This window comes from Hemicordylus capensis, chromosome 5 (assembly GCF_027244095.1).
Source record: "Hemicordylus capensis ecotype Gifberg chromosome 5, rHemCap1.1.pri, whole genome shotgun sequence".
Taxonomy (NCBI): Eukaryota; Metazoa; Chordata; class Lepidosauria; order Squamata; family Cordylidae; genus Hemicordylus; species Hemicordylus capensis.
In genome coordinates this window covers 144,597,129-144,613,591 of record NC_069661.1, presented here as the reverse complement: position 1 = coordinate 144,613,591, position 16,463 = coordinate 144,597,129, and the positions used below count along the sequence as shown (strand labels likewise).

General features: G+C 43.7%; 1 protein-coding gene across 7 annotated transcripts in view; it reads left to right on the top strand.

Annotated features, from left to right (window-relative positions):
* ITPR2 (inositol 1,4,5-trisphosphate receptor type 2) overlaps positions 1-16,463 on the top strand; it is a 352,451-nt gene that overhangs the window by 33,103 nt on the left and 302,885 nt on the right. For all 7 annotated transcript variants that reach the window (XM_053252991.1, XM_053252992.1, XM_053252990.1 and 4 more), the window contains exons 2-4: positions 409-479; positions 10,947-11,062; positions 14,650-14,736. In XM_053252991.1, coding sequence (XP_053108966.1) covers positions 409-479; positions 10,947-11,062; positions 14,650-14,736 — 274 coding nt within the window. The remainder of the gene's footprint in view (positions 1-408; positions 480-10,946; positions 11,063-14,649; positions 14,737-16,463) is intronic.

Here is a 16,463-nt window from a genome sequence, read left to right as displayed (position 1 = left end):
CAGAACTATGGCTCAAATCACATTGTACCTGATGTGGAGTTGCCTCACAATGTAGCATTGTCTCTATACAGCCCAGTGAAAGAATAAAGCTATTAAATTTTTCTGAGCTTGCCAAAATTTCTTCCACAATGAATGGTAAAAATATTTGCTTTGCCATTTCCAGAGAGATCTGTACATTCATGAGCTGATCCAGAGAGAATACCTCTTTCTTTGTTATGTTGGAGTTATGATTATTAACTAATGTTGTGTGTGTTGTGCGATAATATAAAATTATGACAAGTTAAATTATGTCATTATTTTGAGAGAAAAGCAAGTTGAAAGTTCTTCGGACATGCTGGATTCACTTACTTATGCCACTGAACTTGAAAATCATCATTAAAACTACTAAAAATATGCTTTTTTTTCTAGGCTGGTGGATGACAGATGTGTGGTTCAACCAGAGGCAGGTGACCTTTGTAACCCTCCTAAGAAATTCAGAGGTAAGCACCTGAGAGTAATTTTTTAATGAGCAAATAAACAGAGCATCCTCCTTTGCCAAAGTGAAGCCATATCTCATATCTTAAAGCTTGATGCAGGGCTCTGTAACTTTATTACATTCTAGGTTCATACAGTAAGCAGTCACACAATGTAAAACACATGCAGCATACACGAGCCATAAAGATCTAGATATTATACTCTTAGCCACTAGGCTATATACCATAGTGACTGATAACATGCTCCCACCCCATGGTGGAAATGAGCTCCAAGACTGGTGCTCAATGACATGCATAGAGCAATAGGTAAGTCTTATTATCAAGAGTTAGTTGCTCTGCTGGATGAATGGCAGAGACTGCGGCTATTCTCACGATCGCCCAAAAGCGGGCTAAGGGAGCCCAGCCTGCTTTTGGGTGATACTCTTCAAACTCTCTTTTTGCATCCCTTGTTGTATACTTGCATTTCTTTTGCCAGAGTTTATGTTCTTTTCTGTTCTCTTCATTTGTGCAGGACTTCAATTTTCTGAAGGAAGTCTTCTCTTTTATTGCTTCCCTGACTCTGCTTGTTAGCCATGCTGGCATCCTTCTGAACTTGGTGGTACCTTTCCTTCTTGTTGGTATACATTCCAACTGAGCTTCTGTTATTGTGGTTTTGAATCAGTTTCATGCTTTCTGGAGTGGTTTGGTCCTCCTGACTTTCCCTTTCACCCTCCTTTTTACCTATCCCCTCATTTTAAAGAAGTTCCCTCTTCTGAAGTCTAACGCATCTGTGTTGGACTTCCTTGGCAATGCTCCATTTGTATATAAGCTGAATTGGATCACACTATGGTTACTGTTACTGTTATGGTTACTGCAGCAAGGCGGATGGACTTGATTACAACATCAATGAATGCACCACTGAGAGACCTTAACGGCCAAGTTGAAGACAGATCATCCTGGAGAGAATCTACCTATGTGGTTGCTAAGAGTTGACACTAATTTGATGGCACTTAATCAATCAATCACTCAATCAATGGTTACTGTTCCCCAGTGGTTCTGCAACTCTGACATCTCACACCAGGTCCTGGGCACTACTCAGGATTAACTCCAAGGTCACCTTCTCTCTGGTTGTTTCCATGACCAACTATTCTAAGGCACAATCATTTAGCATGTCTAGAAATTTGGCCTCTCTGTCAATACCCACATGTGAATTTGCCCAGTCTATGTGAGGGTAATTAAAGTCACCCATTATTACAGCTCTGTTTCTCTTTGAGGCCTCTCTAATCTGCTTCTCCAACTCCAGGTCACTCTCAGCCAGGAGTGTAGCTATAATTGAGGGGATGGATTCAAAGAACCCGGGCTCCCCAGCAGTATTCCCTGTAACAGGAATTCCCAGATGATGTTGGCTACAACTCCCATAATCCCCAGCCAATGGTCACTGCAGCTGGGGATGCTGAGAATTGTAGTGAACAACATCTGGGAATCCCTGCTAGAGGGAACACTGCCCCCCCAGCTCCTGAAGGCCCCCAGCTCCACCCCTCCCTATTTTTTAATTACCTCCCTCACTCCAAGGGGCCACCGGGGAGAGAGACAAACACGGGCCCCCTCTCCCCTAGCTACGCCCCTGCTCTCAGCCTTTTGATCTGGAAGGTGATAGCATGTCCCTAGTAACACATTTCCTTTTCTCCATCCTGGAGAGAATCTATCTATGTGGTCGCTAAGAGTCAACACTGACTTGACGGCACTCACTCACTCACTCACTCAGTCAATCAATTGTCACCCATAATGATTCTGTTGAGGACTCTGGTGCTCCTAGGTTTTCTAGCTTGTTGGATGCTATCCCTTCTTTAATGTGTTGGGTAAACGTCAATGATTGCTAAGTTTACTCAAGAGCCTTTGATCAGACTGAGCATGTTACAGTAGAGGGGGATGTTGAATGCTTTTTCTGGGTTCTGCTTCCCCCACTTGCAGCCACAGCTGCTTTTGCCCCAACTGGGCTCTGAGACCAGCTGGCTGGGTGAAATGTGACAGAGATAGATATAACACAGAAATAGATATACTGGGCATAACAGAAACATGGTGGAATAGTGAGAACCAGTGGGACATTGTTATCCCTGGATATAAACTCTATAGAAAGTACAGGGAGGAGTGCTGTGGAGGTGGAGTAGCACTGTATGTTAAAGAAGGGATAGAATCTAACAAAGTAGAAAACCTGGGTGGACCGGAGTTCTCCACAGAAACCCTGTGGGTGACCGTACAAGGCCTGAAAGGAAATGTGCTACTGGGGACGTGCTATCACCCTTGGGATCAAAACGCTGACAGTGACTGGGAGTTGCAGCAGGAAATCAGGGAGGCGTCAAGGAGAGGCAGGGCTGTAATCATGGGTGACTTCAATTACCCACACATAGACTGGGTAAATTCACAGTCAGGTAATGACAAAGAGGTCAAATTTCAGATACGCTGAATGACTGTGCCCTAGAACAGCTGGTCTTGGAATCAACCAGAGAGAAGGCGACCTTGGACTTAATCCTGAGTGGCACCCAGAACCTGGTGCGTGATGTCAGTTTCATCAACCCTTTAGGGAACAGTGACCATAGTGCGATCAAATTCAGCATACATGTGGGGAAAGAATCGCCAAAGAAGTCTAACACAGACACTTTGAATTTCAGAAGAGGAAACTTCTCCAAAATGAGTAGTATGGTGAAAAGAAAGCTGAAAGGGAAAATCAGGAGAGTCACTTCGCTCCAGAATGCATGGAGTTTACTCAGAACTACAATACTAGAAGCCCAGTTAGGTTGTATACCCAAAAGGAGGAAAGGTACCACTAAGTCCAGGAGGATGCCAGCATGGCTAACTGGTAACGTCAAGAAAGCCATTAAAGGGAAGAAAACTTCCTTCTGAAATTGGAAGGCCTGTCCAAATGAGGAGAACAGGAAGGAACACAAACTCTGGCAAAAGAAATGCAAGGTAAGGGAGGTGAAAAAAGAGTTTGAAGAACATCTAGCTAAAAGTATCAAGGGGAATAACAAAAACTTCTTTAAATACATAAGATGCAGGAAACCTGCAAGGGAGGCGGTTGGACCGTTGGATAATGAGGGAGTGAAAGGGATTATTGAGGATATGGAAGTTGCAGAGAAGCTAAATGAGTTCTTTCCGTCTGTTTTCACAGCAGAGGATACTGAGCATTTACTTGTTCCTGAACCAGGCTTTTTGGGGATGGAGGCTAAGGAACTGAGTCAGAAAGAAGGGACAAGAGATGATGTTCTAAACTGTCTGGAATAACTGAAAACTAGCAAATTGCCAGGGCTGGATGGCATCCATCCAAGAGTCCTCAAAGAACTCAAATGTGAAATTGCCGATCTCCTTGCTAAAGTACAGGTGAAACTCGAAAAATTAGAATATTGTGCAGAAGTCCATTAATTTCAGTAATGCAAATTAAAAGGTGAAACTGATATATGAGACAGACGCATTACATGCAAAGCGAGATAAGTCAAGCCTTAATTTGTTATAATTGTGATAATCATGGCAAATTAGAATATTACATGGAACCAAGAAGACAAGGATTGTAGAATAGAACAATATCGGACCTCTGAAAAGTATACAGTGTACTGTGCTTGATTGGCCAGCAAACTCGCCTGACCTGACCCCATAGAGAATCTATGGGGCATTGCCAAGAGAAGGATGAGAGACATGAGACCAAACAATGCAGAAGAGCTGAAGGCCGCTAATGAAGCATCCTGGTCTTCCATAACACTTCAGCGGTGCCACAGGCTGATAGCATCCATGCCACGCCGCATTGAGGCAGTAATTGCTGCAAAAGGGGCCCAAACCAAGTACTGAATACATATGCATGCTTATACTTTTCAGAGGTCCGATATTGTTCTATTCTACAATCCTTGTCTTCTTGGTTCCATGTAATATTCTAATTTTCTGGGATTGTGGATTTGGGGTTTTCATGAGCTGTACGCCATGATCATCACAATTATAACAAATTAAGGCTTGACTTATCTCGCTTTGCATGTAATGCATCTGTCTCATATATCAGTTTCACCTTTTAATTTGCATTACTGAAATTAATGGACTTTTGCACGATATTCTAATTTTCCGAGTTTCACCTGTATATAACTTATCCCGGCAATTGGGCTCTGTACCAGAGGACTGGAAAGTAGCAAATGTAACGCCGATTTTTCAAAAAGGGATCCAGGGGCGATCTGGGAAATTACAGGCTGGTTAGCTTAACGCCCATTCCAGGCAAATTGATGGAAAGCATCCTCAAGGATAAAAATTTAAAGCACATAGAAGAACAGGCCCTGCTGGGAATGAACCAGCATGGCTTCTGCAAAGGTAAATCTTGCCTCACAACTTTTGAAGTTCTTTGAGAGTGTCAACAAGTGTGTGGATCAAGGTGATCCAGTATACCTGGACTTCCAAAAAGCTTTTGACAATGTTCCTCATCAAAGACTCCTGAAAAAACTTAGTGGTCATGGGATAAGGGGACAAGTATATGTGTGGATTGCTAATTGGTTGAAGGACAGGAAACAGAGGGTAGGTATAAATGGAGAGTTTTCACAATGGAGGGAAGTAAGAAGTGGGGTCCTCCAGGGATCTGCACTGGAACTGGTGCTTTTAAAATTCATAAATGATCTAGAAGTAGGGGTAAGCAGCGAGGTGGCCAAATTTGCAGATAGCAAAATCTTTCAGGTAGTGAAATCCAAAACGGATTGTGAGGAGCTCCAAAAGGATCTCTCCAAACTGGGGGAGTGGGCGACGAAATGGCAAATGCGGTTCAGTGTTGGCAAGTGTAAAGTGATGCACATTGGGACAAAAAATCCCAACTTAAAGTATATGCTGATGGGATCTGAGCTGTTGGTGATTGACCAGGAAAGGGAACTTGGGTTGTGGTGGACAGCTTGGTGCGGCCCCACCTGGACTACTGTGTACTATTCTGATCACCACATCTAAAAAAGGGCATTTGTAGAACTGGAAAAGGTGCAGAAGAGGGCAACCAAGATTATCAGGGGCCTAGAGCACCTTCCTTATGAGGCAAGGCTACAACACCTGGGGCTATTTAGTTTAGAAAAAAGATGACTGTGGGGAGACATGATAGAGGTCTATAAAATCATGCATGGTGTGGAGAAAGTGTATAGAGATAAATTCTTCTCCCTCTCACATAACACTAGAACCAAGGGTCATCCCATGAAACTGATTGCCGGGAAATTTAGGACAAGCAAATGGAAGTATTTTTTCACACATCGCATAATCAACTTGTGGAATTCTCTGCCACAAGATGTGGTGACAGCCAACAACCTGGAAGGCTTTAAGAGGGGTTTGGATAACTTCATGGAGGAGATGTCTATCAACGACTACTACTCGGAGGGCTATAGGCCACCTCCAGCCTCAAAGGCAGGATGCCTCTGAATACCAGTTGCAGGGGAATAACAGCAGGAGAGAGGGCATGCGCTCAACTCCTGCCTGTAGGCTTCCAGCGGCATTTGGTGGGCCACTGTGTGAAACAGGATGCTGGACTAGATGGGCTTTGGGCCTGATCCAGCAGGGCTGTTCTTATGTTCTTAGAGGTGGATTCAGGGCAAATGTGATAGGCTGTTGCCCCTTACCACCATCCCACTCCATACTTGTGCATCATTACTAGTGTTCTGACATGGCTTGTGATGCTATCCTGTCTACTCTGAGCCATTCTTTAGGAAGAACATGCTTACAATTTCAGTCTGGGTGTTGAGCTGCAAAGGTGGTAGCTGAAGGCTTAGTTGGGATTGTCAAAGAAAAGTATAGAGTTTATTTTGTATTTGGTGTCCCTGTTCCTTTTATTTTATTTTGGATTTTTATTTTATTTTATTTTATTTTATTGAAACAGAATCATGTTTCTGTTTCATAAATTTAATAATGATTTTGCATTATTCCACAGTACAAAGCTGTACTTGCTTCTTGCTTTGGGCTACAGGAGAGCTTAATCCATGCCAGATTTGGATTCACCTACCTGAGAGTAACCCCTTGACTTCAGCAGAATTATTTGCTACAGGCGTGGAGTGAGGCTGGCAGCGGCCTGTGTTTGGCCACGGCTGAGGCCCCCTGTCCCCGCCCTCATATCTGATGTCAGACGCAGAGGGCTGCCCCTGCATCTGACGTCCGATGCGGAGCGTGGTCTCCCTTCCAAATGGGGCCGCATGGCCCTGTTTTGAAGGGAGATTGGCCCATGCTGCATTGGGCAGCACGGGCTGGAGTGACTCTCCCTGCCTTTAAAGGCAGGGAGAGCCATTCCGACCATGCTGCCAATGCAGCACAGGCTGATCTCTTTCTCAAACGGGCTCCCTTTAAAGGCAGGGAGAGTCGCTCCAGCCCACGTTGCCAATGCAGCGCAGGCAGATTTCATTTCCAAACAGGCCTCGTGGCCCCTGTTTGGGAGCAAAATAATGCCCCCCACATCTGACGTCAGATGTGGGGGGCATGTCGGGGCTGCGTGGCACGGCCCCTGATTGATGGCAGCCCGGGTTCTTTGAACCTCTTCGCCGAATGGTGGCTCCGCCCCGCTTTGCTATGTAGGGGGTTGTGAAGGAATGCATTCCTTGTGCTTTCGTGCTTCGTTCCCCATCATGACTGTTGTTTTCTAGAAAAAAGCTCTTGTACTAGAAATGAGCATTTGGAGTACCTTCTATGCATAGGTAAGAGGCTGTGGCATGTGGTGTCTGTGGGAAGTGGGTGTCTGTGGGAAGTGGGGAGAGGAATGTTCTGCTGTGCAGACACATGACCTAAATGCTTAACTATGGGTCCTAGTCTCATTTATGATAAGGAATCTCAAATGCTTATTCCCTCCCTCTGCATTTCTGATATCACTGCTGAATAAACTCTGAAACTGAAGCTACTTCATTTGGGGCAATTCAGTATGAAGTGTGAAAGCAGAAGCTGGCCTCATGTGTTTCCAGGGGTCTATAGCATTTATTGAGCCCTTTCTCACGATTGAGTGAGGAAGGCTGCTTAAACTTACCATCCCCGCAGATGACTGCTCCTCCGTGCTTGGCAAACACACTGCATGCCCGGATGATCCTCTGCTGCCCCAGGCAGTGCGGAGGGCCAGGGGCCGGGACGCTTCATCCTGGCCCCTGGAAATCCCATAATACACCACATGAGTGTGTGATGCACTGTGAGGATCCCTCCCGCTGGGTGACCCGTAGTCTCTCAGCCCTGGCTGTAAGCAGCCGGCGCTGGCAGACAATCAGGGAAATGGGGCTGAGGGAGTGCTTGCTCCCTTAACCTTGTTTTAAAGAGGTGGGCTCTGGAGGCAGGTTCGCTTCTGAAGCTCGCTGGGAGCCGCAGGGCTACCAGCCAGCATTTCTTACAAGTAGCCTAGACCAGGCTTGGCTTTCTTAACCCAGTCTTGGGTGCGTGTGAGAATAGCCTCACTGTGTTTTTATTAAATTTTGTCCCCCTTCACCCTGGGCCAGATTTAGAGAAGTTAAGAGTAGCTTGCTGAATTTTGGATTTTCTAAATGCTTGAAATATTTATTAAAAGTTGGCTACATGTTTTATGTTTGCCTGCTTACATATTTACAATTTTGCGTGGTGTAGTGGTTAGAGTGCTGGACTAGGACCAGGGGGACCCGAGTTCAAATCCCCCATTCAGCCATGATACTAGCTGGATGACTCTGGGCCAGTCACTTCTCTCTCAGCCTAACCTACTTCACAGGGTTGTTGTGAGGAGAAACTTAAGTATGTAGGACACCGCTCTGAGCTCCTCGGAGGAGCAGCGGGTTATAAAATGTAACAAACAAACAAACAAACCCCTCCTGTATTCTATCAAAGGAAACCACAGGGCTCTGTGGGTGCCAGGAGTTGAAATCGACTTGACGGCACACTTTACCTTAGTGTGTTCCGAATGCTCAGGAACCAATCTCTGGGAACCCCAGCTTCAAAGTCTGTCCTGTCCTCAAGAAAACACTGCTTGTACCCATTAATTGGATGACTTGAACTTGTAAAATTAATTAAATAGTCTCTCTGACACAATGTAACAACTTACTTTGTTCTGAAGGACAAAGCCTCAAATGTTCACTTTCAGTTTAGCATACTGCCTTTGCATTTTGTAACCTGTTCTCTGAAGGGACATCACCTTCCCCTCCTAGTTTATGTAAAGCATTTCCCCCCTCATTGTACATATTTCCATTTCAAACAAAAAGCAAACACTGTTGCAAGGTGGCTGTGTTTGATTTGCTAATGCTGGGTGGCTCTCTTCTAAGGAACAGCCGCTCTGAACAGTGAACAGCTAGCAAAACAAAGGAGTTGGCACAAGTGCCAGTAGTGACCTGCCACTGTTCGTTTTAACAGTAATCCAGGTTTTTCTGCTTTTGAGTCCTTGACTGCGGGTGAAGGACCTGCTGCTGTGAAGAAAAGAACTTAGAAAGCATGTTGAACATGGGGCTTAAGCTTAAGCGGACTTGCCCATTTGTTCCTTAGGTCAGTGGTGGTCAAGTACCTAATTTGTGAAATGTACTCTGCTGTGGCTGAAGCCTATTTGGATGCTCTGTACAGGAGACCTGGCTGTGCTGAGTCACTGCTGCTGACATGTCTGCATGTGCGGCTATTATTTATTATTTTGAAGGGAAGAGAACTGGTCTTGTGGTAGCAAGCATGACTTGTCCCCTTAGCTAAGCAGGGTCCGCCCTGGTTGCATATGAATGGGAGACTTGATGTGTGAGCACTATAAGATATTCCCCTTAGGGGATGGAGCTGCTCTGGGAAGAGCATCTAGGCTCCAAGTTCCCTCCCTGGCATCTCCAAGAAAGGGCTGAGAGAGATTCCTGCCTGCAACTTTGGAGAAGCCGCTGCCGGTCTGGGAAGACAATACTGAGCTAGATGGACCAATGGTCTGACTCAGTATATGGCAGGTTCCTATGACATTTATATCCCACTCTTTCTCCAAGGAGCCCAGAGCACTGTACATGGTTATGTTTATCCTCACAACAGCCCTGTGAGGTAGGTTAGGCTGAGACACACATGACTGGCTCAGAGTCACCCAGTGAGCTTCATAGCTGAATGGGGATTTGAACCCGGGTCTTCCTGGTCCTAGTCCAACATTCTAACCACTATACCATGTTGGCTCTCAATTATTTACTATTATCTACTGTTATTTTTTGATTTCATAGTTATTCTGCCCTTCCTCCAAGGAGCTTGGGACAGTGTCCAGGGTTCTCTTCTACGCTGTGAACTAGGTTGGGCCGGAGATCTATTGAAATCGATGGACTTTGACAATGTTTAACAACATTAAGTGTTGTTTAACACTTTAAAAAAAAGATAGCAAAATTTCAGGATGGGGGCCTGGAATGTCCATGATGGTGTGAGGCTGCTTCAACACAGCACCAGCTTAACCGACTGGCAAGTGCAGTCCAGTTTCTGCATGATGGGCACTCCTTGAGACTCCTCAGGATTCTCCGAAGTGCAGTACAGTTTCTGCATACCTACACTAAATAATTAAAATTCAGTGCCCAGGCATTTCAGATTGTGTGTCTTGAAGAGCTGTGGTTTGTAACTTGCATCAGTTATACCAATTAGTCAGATTTGCAAAACTTCATACTTCAGCTAAATTATGCATGTTGCCTCCAGCTCTTGGAAATCATATCTAGCTTGCTTCTGAGATTTTGGCAGGTGGAATTCTCAAATCTATCTTGGCATCCATAAGAGCTAGAGAGTTGCTTTTATTTTAGATGAAAGCCAAGGTTCTCAAAAAGCCACACCATGGATCTAATACTTTGTTCTGCATCCCTAAGGAATCATGGCATACACACAAGCCTGAGTGCAATTTGAAAACCTTTGGATTAGAAGGACAAATGTTATCATTGCAGTCTGGTACAATGTGCTTTGCTGCTCCCTGCTTTTCATCCACCAAGACAGAAATCCTCTGGCTATAGAGGCTTTCTTGTTACTTTGATACTTGTCCTGCAGTGGTTGTTGAGGATGGGAGGCATGGAAAGCACAGTGTGAACAGTTCTGAAATGCTTGCAGCTGACTGTGTTCTGTTTTGTTGTAGCTATGCAAACAGGACAGGAAGCCAGAAAGTAGGGCATTTATTTGGGGGGATTTCAGAAGGGAAACTGGGGAAGAATATTCCCCAGTTTCAGATCTCATATCGTATGGAATATTGATTCTTGATGCATACTATAAAGCAGTGCTTTTCAGACTGTATTTGGGGAACACAGAATCTTCTGCAGCATGCAGTAACATCCCAGAATCTTCTGCAGCACGCAGCATTTCCTTGGCAGAAAAATGGATGTAGGAAGGGTTGCCATAAAGCCTAGTGGGGACCTACATCTTTTATTGAGAGAGTGAGGCTAGTCAATCCACCTGATAGTCCTTGTGAGCCTTTGGTCAGGCTTTTTTGATCTAATCAAATACATGTGCAAGCTCTCATAACCAGACCCTGCCTAATGATGATGATGCATATATTTCAGCATAGGTTGCTTACAAGTGATTTTGTTTTCTTGTCTTCAGATTGCCTTTTTAAAGTATGTCCTATGAACCGCTACTCTGCACAGAAACAATACTGGAAAGCCAAGCAAGCAAAACAAGGGAACCACACAGAAGCAGCACTGCTAAAGAAACTACAAGTAAGAGCTCCCAGATTTACAGCTTTCTTGTATGGCCGTTGGTTTGTGCAATAAAAGCACAGCTGTTAGCTGCTACAGGGAGCCCAAATGACTTTCTCCTAACTAGCACATCCATTGCTAGGAAATAGCTGGTTCTGAGGACTCAAACTGCAGTCTTTTGTTTCTGGGGGGAAATGATGTGGTTCCCCCCATTAGCATGTCTTGCAATTGCGTATGGAATGGAGCTGAATGTAGGTGCATCCTGGGCACATATTGGCTAGTCCCCATAACTTCTCTAATGATGAGTGACTCTGTTCTCCCCTCATGAATTTTATGACATTTTAAATAGGGGCTATTTACATTTTTGTTGGCTTTGAAGATGGAATGCTCTTTGCTGTACTGTTCTGACACAAGAGTCCTGGCAAATGTCAACAACAAAAGAAAGAAAGCCTTAGCAAACTTCAACAAGGTCAAGCAATCCTGTGCTGTTTTGTGAGCCTCACCCAATGTTTTTATTTCACTGTGAGCGATGTGTTCTCTTGCTCCAGCATTGGAGTGTATACTTCTCCACATCAAAACCAAACACAGCTGAACAGATCTGTGTCTCCTGCTAAAAGGTTAACCCAAAATTATTTTGTGGGTGTAGGATATTGAACTAATAGCAATGGATCTAGGCTAGCACTATTATAAGAAAAATATTAAGATTTTTTCCTTGCCCTGTGGAAATGATGAGTAAGTTAACCATAAGCAGCTACTCTAAACATTCTTACTTGGAAGTAATTCTTACTTGGAAGAGATATCAATGGGGTTTTTCTTTTCAGTAAAATATGTAGGATTTTTTAAAAAATGATTTAAAATTTATTTACTACTTTTTAAAAGCAAATACTTTGGGCCAGATGATAAGAACTACTGACTAAAAACTACTGAAATCAGTGCAACATATTATTTGTATTTAAATTCTGCTCATTTCAGTTGGATGTAGGTGTGGCTAACTTTCTTAGACTATAACCCAGTAATCCTTTCAAACCTGACTACAACATTGAGGCCAGAGAGCTGAACTTTCTGGAATATTTTAACATGAACATTTTGTATGTTGGACTATTCACTTTTTCTTCCTAGGGGTAAAACTAGAAATGCAGTTTGAACTATTTTGTTATAGAAATGTATGTGGCAAAATCCTGACAATTGTTTCTTGTAGGGAAAGGCAGCAAGGTGGACCCCTGCAGTGTTCGAGGCTTGTGCCTATGAAGGCAGATGCATATCTGTTATAAACTGCCCTGAACCATTTTTGGAAGGACGGGATATAAATCAAATAAATAATAATAATACATAATAATATCTTCTCTGCAGAGTGAATAGAGAGTTGCAGAAGGTGGAGAAAGAAGTTTAAACCCTTCTCCTTTGCTTCTTATCCACTCTGAATCACCCACTCCAAAAACTATTTCCCCCCACAAAAAGTGCCCATCAGAACTTTATTACATGCAGGTGAAACTCGGAAAATTAGAATATCGTGCAAAAGTCCATTAATTTCAGTAATGCAAATTAAAAGGTGAAACTGATATATGAGACAGACGCATTACATGCAAAGTGAGATAAGTCAAGCCTTAATTTGTTATAATTGTGATGATCATGGCGTACAGCTCATGAAAACCCCAAATCCACAATCTCAGAAAATTAGAATATTACATGGAACCAAGAAGACAAGGATTGAAGAATAGAACAATATCGGACCTCTGAAAAGTATACAGTGTACTGTGCTTGATTGGCCAGCAAACTCGCCTGACCTGACCCCATAGAGAATCTATGGGGCATTGCCAAGAGAAGGATGAGAGACATGAGACCAAACAATGCAGAAGAGCTGAAGGCCGCTAATGAAGCATCCTGGTCTTCCATAACACTTCAGCGGTGCCACAGGCTGATAGCATCCATGCCACGCCGCATTGAGGCAGTAATTGCTGCAAAAGGGGCCCAAACCAAGTACTGAATACATATGCATGCTTATACTTTTCAGAGGTCCAATATTGTTCTATTCTTCAATCCTTGTCTTCTTGGTTCCATGTAATATTCTAATTTTCTGAGATTGTGGATTTGGGGTTTTCATGAGCTGTACGCCATGATTATCACAATTATAACAAATGAAGGCTTGACTTATCTCGCTTTGCATGTAATGCGTCTATCTCATATATCAGTTTCACCTTTTAATTTGCATTACTGAAATTAATGGACTTTTGCACGATATTCTAATTTTCTGAGTTTCACCTGTATGCTTGCATGCAAGGCCAGATTGTGACATGCTGGGGCAGAGGCCTTAACCTATGTCAAGGTTAAAAGGCCCCATAACATTACAGAAAATACATATACGGGTGGACTTCATCATCGCGTGTCCACAGTCAGGTAATGGAGACCTGACCTCAGTATATGCGGGTTAAAATTGGTTAAAATCCACATATCCGTGGTTCCTAGGTGGCTGGAAATGACCTCCGAGGCCATTTCCAGCCACCATTTTGTTGAAAGGAGCCATTCTTGGGCTCATTTGTTAAAAAAAACAGATTCCCTGTGATTTTTTTGTGGTAAATCATTGAAATTGGGGGTTTGGGGGGGCATTGCTAGACTGCTGGAGACCCTTATTTATTATTATAAATAATAATTATTTCTATTATTTATGCTTTTTCAGCCTTTAAAACCAATTTTTAACCTCCAGGAACCTAACCCCCTAATTCCCATTCACTCAATGAAGCTATTCTCACAATCACTGAAAGGTGGGCTAAGGGAGTTTAGCCTGCTTTCTAGGGATCGTGGGAACCACTGGGTTTGCAGGTGAGCCCAGTGCTCCCAAGGCTACAAGCAGCTTCCCGGGCTGGGTGTCTCTCCAGGATGCCCTGCACGCTTGCACGGAGCATCCTGGAACTTCCGGGGGCCGCGTGGCCCCCGATCCCCGCAGCCCCCACCGGCTTCATGATGGAGCCAGCAGTTGTGGGGGTGGCCGATCTGGCTGCCCAGGGCTGCATCTTGATCATCTGTGGGGAGAGCAGGCTAAGCCCACTCTCCCCGCAGAACCCCTCCAGCGCTTCACACCGATTGTGTGAAGTGTCTCAGTGTCTTGTTATCCGTGGTTCAAGCTGAGAACAGAACCCCCATGGTTAACAAGGTCCAAACTGTATTATTCAAACAACGAGGACAATAAAAATAGAAATAATACTTTATTTTTACTTGGCAAAGAAATAATGCTTTATTTTTACTTGGCAAAGGTGCAACAAAAAACTAATTATCTAACAAAAAAGAGTTCTTGCAATAAGCCATTAGAAATATTTTTAAATGAAAATACTTTATGTAAATCTTGAAATTCAGCCATTTGCAGGTGCCCTTCATAATATGAGGTCCTAGTTGTAGCTTGCTTAGCTTGTGCTTAATCCGGCACTGCTTGCATTGTAATGTGTAATGTCAACAACAACAACAAATATTTATATATCGCTTTTCAACAAACGTTTCCAAACTGGTTTACACAGAGAAATAATAACTAAATAAGATGGATTTACTCTCAGTTATCTAGATGCTGAGCCATGGTAGGAATCTTAGACTTCAACCAACAAAAATTAATTCTCTTGCAGCATGCAGCGGAACTGGAACAGAAGCAGAATGAATGTGAGAACCGAAAGTTACTGGGTGAAATTGTAAAGTACAGCAATGTCATACAGGTGAGCCCTTGAAAGCAGTGCTCATTGTGAGCCGCACAGTTTTTTTTTGCGGAAAATCAGCATATAAATTAACATCTAAGCTAACATCTAGCAAGGAAAACAGGTGTTCAATGATGGAAGCTTCCTGGAAAGTGAAATTGTAGATTTCACACATGCCACAGCAGTTCTAAAGTGGAGCTTGTGATGTTTAAAATCAGTAAGCATGAATTATGATGATGTTGCTTAGAGGCCAAGGAAGACAGGGCTCCCATGCTTTTAGTAACAGTGTGTGAGAAAGTATTTCACCAAGTACTTCCCTCATCTCTGTTTTGTTTCCCCTTCTGTGGAAATGTAGATTGTACATCCCTGGAAGCATGGGCTTGTCTTTTATTGTGACTCAGTAAAGCACCATGTGCGTGGACATTATTAGGGGCTTAGTGGCCATTGAGCAAGGGGGGACAATCTGGGGCCCCCCTTGCCCCCACCCACACTCAGCTGGTGATCAAAGCACTCGCTGGCTGGGAGTTCAAGGCACACCCCTCTTCTCTCCAGCCAGCACTTCATGCTGGCTGGGGAGGGATGGACTCTCCCCATTGGGCATTGGCCCCTCCCCTGCATCTGACATCAGACAAAAGGGGGCGGGGGCAGTGCCAAGAACAGCGATGTCCTTGGAGCTCCCTCTCAGAGATTCCACCAACCACTGACAGGGGAAATGAAACTCTGCTGTGGATGTCAAATCCCCGTTCTCGGCCCTTCCCCCGCCTCCTTGCAAATGATGGCAGATGCAGGGGGCATAACTTGGGGTGTGCAGTGTGCATGAAGAAACACCCAAGGGGTGGAGTAGCCACTGGTTGGACTTTGTTACCTGGCCCCCACCAACATCCCTAGACAACCCCTGGACATTATATACGTAGCAAACTGTACAAGTAACGTAAGTAAAGATACAGAAGTTCTGTCTTCCTTTGTATCTGGACTCCCAAACAAAGAGAAAAGAAAGGGAGGAATGCTTGGAATTTAACAGAATTGGAAAAGAAGGATTCAAAGATTATCGTCAGGAAATGGTGGATGGAGCAGAATAGTCAGAGGGAAAGGCAATGAAATCAGGTGGGAATCCACCCACCAACTTATCACATTGCTGGCATCCTTTCTGTTTATATCTTGTACCCTTGATCTTGGAAGCAACTTGCCTAATTCACATGTTATTTGAACAGGTTATGTTCACACTTGTACAATGAGTGTACTTTCTACAAATCTTCCAGCTACAGATCTGTACACAGGTACAGTTATTCAACATGTTATGTTGAACAGAGGTACAGCAGTACACTTCCTATTTGTACCATGCATTTGAGAGCCAGTACCCAGTTTCACTTTTAACATGAATGCAGGCACAGTCATTCACACAGAAACATGTACAGACATGTGTATACCTGTATAACATAATGTTTGAATGGGACTCCTGTGTTGAGCCACCTTGATGCTGACTTGCTGATATTTGAAGGCACCTCCAGTTGTTATGATTTGTCAGTAAGCAGATTGTTAAACCAACTCTGAAAAAATTATGAGACTGTTTCCTGCTTTTAACTTTACTTAGAAATATCTATTCTATATTTTGAAAATTTTGCTTATTTGTTTATTGTTACATTCCTGCTAACCTACAGATACCAAATTTGACATGCACAATCCTGCCACTGAAATTGGCTGAATGCACCACTGAATGCACCATATTTTACACTGAAATATGCTCAGTC